This window comes from Calidris pugnax, unplaced genomic scaffold (genome assembly GCF_001431845.1).
Source record: "Calidris pugnax isolate Ruff unplaced genomic scaffold, ASM143184v1 scaffold341, whole genome shotgun sequence".
Classification (NCBI taxonomy): Eukaryota; Metazoa; Chordata; class Aves; order Charadriiformes; family Scolopacidae; genus Calidris; species Calidris pugnax.
In genome coordinates, this window is record NW_015091149.1 from 271,794 (window position 1) to 276,876 (window position 5,083).

Sequence of the window (5,083 nt, forward strand, 5' to 3'; positions counted from 1 at the left end):
ATGCAGGTCCCACGGCTCCATGGGGGTGGCCCCCGTGGTGGGCACTGACTGTCCCTGGGGGCCCTGAGGAGGAGGAGGGAGTGACAGGAGTCTTCTGCGTGTGGGATGGAGGTGATGGTGCGGGGGCTGCAGCAGCCTGGGGACCACAGCTCCTGCCCCAGCTCCCCTGGGGACACGGGCAAGTCCCTCACAGCCCTTAGGGGTCCCACAGGACCCTGGGACTGGGGAGGGGGCAGAGCAGCCCTGATCCTCCAGATGGGGCTCAGTTAAAACCCACCCCCCTGTGGCAGGGAGCAGAGGAGGCCTGGTCTGGTCTGAACTCCGCCCGCACCCGGTGCCCGCCGGTCCCCGCCCCGGGAAGGGCCCAGCCGTGCCCGCGGGTCTTGTGCAGGGCCCGTCCCGTCCCGTCCCATCCCATCCTGTTCCATCCCGTTCCATCCCGTCTCGTCCCATCCCGTTCCGTTCCATCCCGTCCCGTCCCATCCCATCCCGTTCCATCCCGTCCCCTCCCGTCTCGTCCCATCCCGTTCCGTTCCATCCCGTTCCATCCTGTTCCATCCCGTCCCATCCCGTCCCGTTCCGTCCCGTTCCGTCCCATCCCATCCCGTCCTGTCCCGTCCTGTTCCATCCTATCCCGTTCCATCCCGTTCCAACCCATCCCATCCTGACCCATCCCATCCTGTCCCGTCCCATCCCGTCTCATCCCATCCCGTCTCATCCCATCCCGTCTCATCCCATCCTGTCCCATCCCATCCCGTTCCGTCCTGTTCCATCCCGTCCCGTTCCATCCCATCCCATGCTGTCCCATCCCGTCGCATCCCATCTCGTCTTATCCCATCCCAACCCAACCTGTCCCATCCCATCCCATCTCATCCCGTCCCATCCCGTCCCATCCTGTTCCGTTCTGTCCCGTTCCATCCCATCCCATCCCGAATCAGCACGACGGACACGCCGCTCCCAGCAGATGCTTTAATTGCCACCATGGCCAGTGGCCACACCGACTGATGGGGGGGTGGCCGGAGCTATCCCACATCCTCCTCGAAAACGGCCACCCCCCACTGACCCGCCGGGACGTAGGCGAGGGCGTCCACCTCGCCCCCACCACGGCTGGCCTTCTGGAAGTGGATCTCCAAGGCGTCCCTCATGGCCTCCGTGCCCAGCACGTCCGGGATCCCCGAGAGCAGGACGGTCCTGGGGCAGCGGTGGGGCTGGAGCTGGGCAGAGACGGGGTGAGCCGGGGTGGCCCCGCAGGGGAGGGGACCCCCAGGAGCACTCACTTGGCTCAGGCTGCACGGCGAGGGGGGAGCGGGGCTTCAGGAGCCCCCCCCGTGCTCTGGCAGGTGCCACGTGGCACTGGGGGCCGTGCCCTTACCTGCAGGTTAGTGACCTCTCCACTCAGGCACGGTGATATTTTGAGGTTGTATTTTCCTTTCCCAATTGGCACCTGGATGTGGCCCCTCGCAATTAGCGGCTCTGCCACTGCAGATGGAGAGGGAAGCCCTGAGCCCCCCCCGGCCCCTGCCAAGCTCCGGGGGAGGCTGTGTCCCCAACACAGACACCAAGGCTGGCACTGCCCAGCCCCAACTCACCTGCACCAGCACACTCCTGGGGGAGATGGGACAACCCGGGCCCACCCTGCCTTCCCCACTCCCCCCAGACACAGCTCCATCTGCTCCCAGGAGACCTGGGGACCAGTGGGGCACACCTCCCTCCCTGCCCCACACACCCCCATCCCGTGCGAAGGTCAGCACCACTTGGCTGGAGTCGTCCAGGAACTCCCTGCTCTCCACCTCGCCGCCCTCGTTCTTGGTCTTGCTGAAGAAGAGCTCCAGCTTGTCCAGCAGCGCCTCGTCGGAGATGCCCAGGCGGGGCAGGTTGGACACCAGGATAGTCCTGCTGCTCCGCGTCAGGCTGATCTGGGGGTGCCACGGGGTGGTCAGCGGGGGCTTGGGGGAGCAGGGCAGGGCAGGGGCTGGGCACAGCCAAGCTGGTGCGTGCCCAGGGGAGCTCTGCAGCCCTTTGGGACCCACCTCCAGGTCAGATGGCAGCAGAAGGTCCACCGGCGCCGCCTGCACCCGCACCCTGCACCGCTCGAGCTCCTCCAGCTCTTCCCCAAAGCTCAGCTGCACCGTGTGCTCCTTCGCCTCCACGATCCCCTGCGCCACTGCAAGAAGCAGGGAGAGCCCCCGGCACCGGGGATTGACGCCGGCCCCAAGCACACCATGGGACAGGACGTGGGGCTTTGGGGAAGGGACAGGACGTGGGGCAGCTTTGGGGAGGGGACAGGACATAGGGCAGCTTTGGGGAGGGGACAGGACGTGGGGCAGCTTTGGGGAAGGGACAGGACATGGGGCAGCTTTGGGGAAGGGACAGGATGTGGGGCAGCTTTGGGGAGGGGACAGGATATAGGGCAGCTTTGGGGAAGGGACAGGATGTAGGGCAGCTTTGGGGAGGGGACAAGACCCCCACACAGCGACAGTGGAGGGGGCAGAGCTCTGAGCCCTGGCCTCGGGGAGGAGGATGCAGGGCAGGACCCAGAGCCCATCGCCCAGGACATGCAGCTGTGTCACCACACTTCTCGCTCTTACCTTCTGCCTTCTCAAAGGTGACAAGAGCTGAGCCCCCCAGCAGAGGGTAGCGGATCAGCGGGGTGAGAACCAGCTTGTTCATGTCCCCCTTGTTTGTCACAAGTCCCTTAAACACCATTTTCTTCTCCGGCAAGGCCGGCAGCATCTACAAGAGAGATATCAAGGTGCTGGAGCAAGTGCAGAGGAGGGCAACAAAACTAGTGAAGGGCCTAGAAGACAAATCATATGAAGAGCGGCTGAAGGAGCTGGGGCTGTTCAGTATGAGGAAGAGGAGGCTGAGGGGAGACCTCATCACTCTCTACAACTACTTGAAAGGACACTGTAGAGAGGTTGGTGCTGGTCTCTTCTCACAGGTAATTAACAATAGAACGAGAGGGAACGGCTTCAAGCTCCAACAGGGGAGGTTTAGATGGAACATTAGGAAGGAATTTTTCACCCAAAGAGTGGTCGGGCATTGGAACAGGCTGCCCAGGGAGGGGGTGGAGTCCCCATCCCTGGCTGTGTTTAAGGGCCGTTTAGATGCAGTGCTGAGGGACATGGTGTAGGGGAGGACTTTGTAGAGTAGGGGAGATGGTTGGACTCGATGATCCCAAGGGTCTCTTCCAACCTCAATGATTCTATGATTCTATGATTCTATGATTCTATGATCTAGGTTCAAGTACAGAGACAGCACCTGGAGAAGACCGGACCCCACAGAGGACCTGTCCCTGCCAGTCCACGAACTAGAAACAAGCTCATGGCTCAAAACAAACAGCCAAAGAGCCCCAGCAGAGTCTCTCCTGGGGCTTGGCTGTGCCTGGGGTCCCAGAGCCACAACTGGAGCTCCTGGCCCTGGCAGAGGAGCAGTGCTGGTCACCACACAGTGCCCAGCTGCATTCGCTGCAGCCCCCCCAGCCAGGCTGGCAACAGTCCCCCCCAATGCCCAGACACTCCGTTACCGTCACCAGATCCTCCCCGATGACCTTCTTCTTCAATTCTTCCAGTTTCCTTTTCAGCAGCTGCTTCTCCTGCCTCAGTCTGTAATTCTCCTCCTTTGCTAAAAAAAAGTCCATCTGGAAGGAAAGGAAGAGGGGGCAGTAAGGAGGGGCGAGGGGCTGCAGCACATCTTCCCTTCTCAGCACCAAGTTCTTGGACACGGCTCCTCAAGCCCCATTTGCCAGCTCCTGGTTCCCCCCAGCCCTACCCCTGCCCCCCACCTCACAGCCTCCACCCCCTGCCCGCGCTCAATTCTTGGCACAGGCCTGATGTGACATCCCATGAAACCTTCCCCCAGGTCCAGGGGTTGAGATGAGTTATTTATTTATTATCAGTTGTATTAGTTTAACTTAAATAAGAAGGTTTTAGTTAGAATAAATGACTTAGCGTTATAACATGGTGTGATTGATGCTGTTTGCCTGGCTTTGCTGAGCACCACCAGCTGGATTTGCTGAAGTCCTCAGGCCACGACAAAGCTACTTTTCTCAGCGATTTCCCCAGCAGCTGGTGCCGAGCTTTGTTTGGCCTTTTAGCCTGAGGAAAATGTTGATAACACGCCCATGTTTTGATAGTGTTTTCCCTAACCCTGAGATTTTTCAGTGTGTTCCGCCAGCGAGCGCAGGCGCAGGAGGAGCACAAAGCAGGAGATAAGGAGGCTCCAGCCCTTGGTGGCAACTGGGAACCCGCCAGACAAGAGCAGAGCAGGGGCCAGCTGGGGCACAGAGAGGGTGCCCAGACCAAAGATCAGGGTCGCACTGAAAGGCAGGTGAACAGCGTGAGGGCGGGTGTAGAGAAGCAAAGGTGTGATTTCCTAGGGATTTCTCTGTTGGTCGCTCCCCGGAGGCGCCTGGCCCAGGCTGACCCTGCTGCTGCACCTTTCAATTCCATTACTTTTATAAAACCCAACTCCCGAAACTCCGCTGTGGGGAAACCGAGGAAGGAGGGAGAGTGCTGGGGAGCAAGAGTCTGTGTGTGAGGAGGGGTCCCACCCCCTGGTGCTGCAAGGAGACCCTGGTCCTGGCAGTGACAGACTCGGGGACACACACACACAACATTTGGCACCAGACAGGACGTTTCCTCAGGCCTTTTCCCAACTTTTCTTCGCATGAGCAGCTCCGTTAACACAGGGCAAAGGGGTCTCTCAGGGCAGTGAGCCCCACCACCCCCTTTCCTGGCCCAAGACGACCACCAACCTGGCAGGACTGCTCTTCCTCAACGGTCAAACACATTTGTTGGAGCTTTTTATGAAGAAGTTCTCCCTCTTCCCTCAGCTCCCGTGTCCGTTGGTCCACAAGCTCCTTGGCCGCCTGAATCTTCTCGTGGTCTTGCTCCAGAGCACGACAGAGCTCCTGCGAGAGGCACCGCTGGAGAGTGAGACCCCCCCGCGGGTGCTGGGCCCCAACACTGCCTGCCCCCACCCCCCCCGCACACGCTGCTCGCTGGGGAATGGGGGGCTGCCCCCCCGCTGAGCCCTGCACCCCAGCACAGGCTCTCCTAACCCCGGGAAACCCCCTCCCTGC

General features: G+C 61.0%; 1 protein-coding gene across 1 annotated transcript in view; it reads right to left on the reverse strand.

Moving 5' to 3' along the window:
* Positions 1 to 955: 955 nt before the first annotated feature.
* Positions 956 to 5,083, reverse strand: part of IFI35 (interferon induced protein 35) — a 4,998-nt gene continuing 870 nt past the window's right edge. Inside the window, exons 2-8 of the mRNA XM_014959059.1 lie at positions 4,757 to 4,912; positions 3,527 to 3,640; positions 2,589 to 2,733; positions 2,031 to 2,164; positions 1,727 to 1,916; positions 1,373 to 1,479; positions 956 to 1,214 (exon numbers count right to left, since the gene is read on the reverse strand). Coding sequence (XP_014814545.1) covers positions 1,023 to 1,214; positions 1,373 to 1,479; positions 1,727 to 1,916; positions 2,031 to 2,164; positions 2,589 to 2,733; positions 3,527 to 3,640; positions 4,757 to 4,912 — 1,038 coding nt within the window. The 3' untranslated portion in view covers positions 956 to 1,022. The remainder of the gene's footprint in view (positions 1,215 to 1,372; positions 1,480 to 1,726; positions 1,917 to 2,030; positions 2,165 to 2,588; positions 2,734 to 3,526; positions 3,641 to 4,756; positions 4,913 to 5,083) is intronic.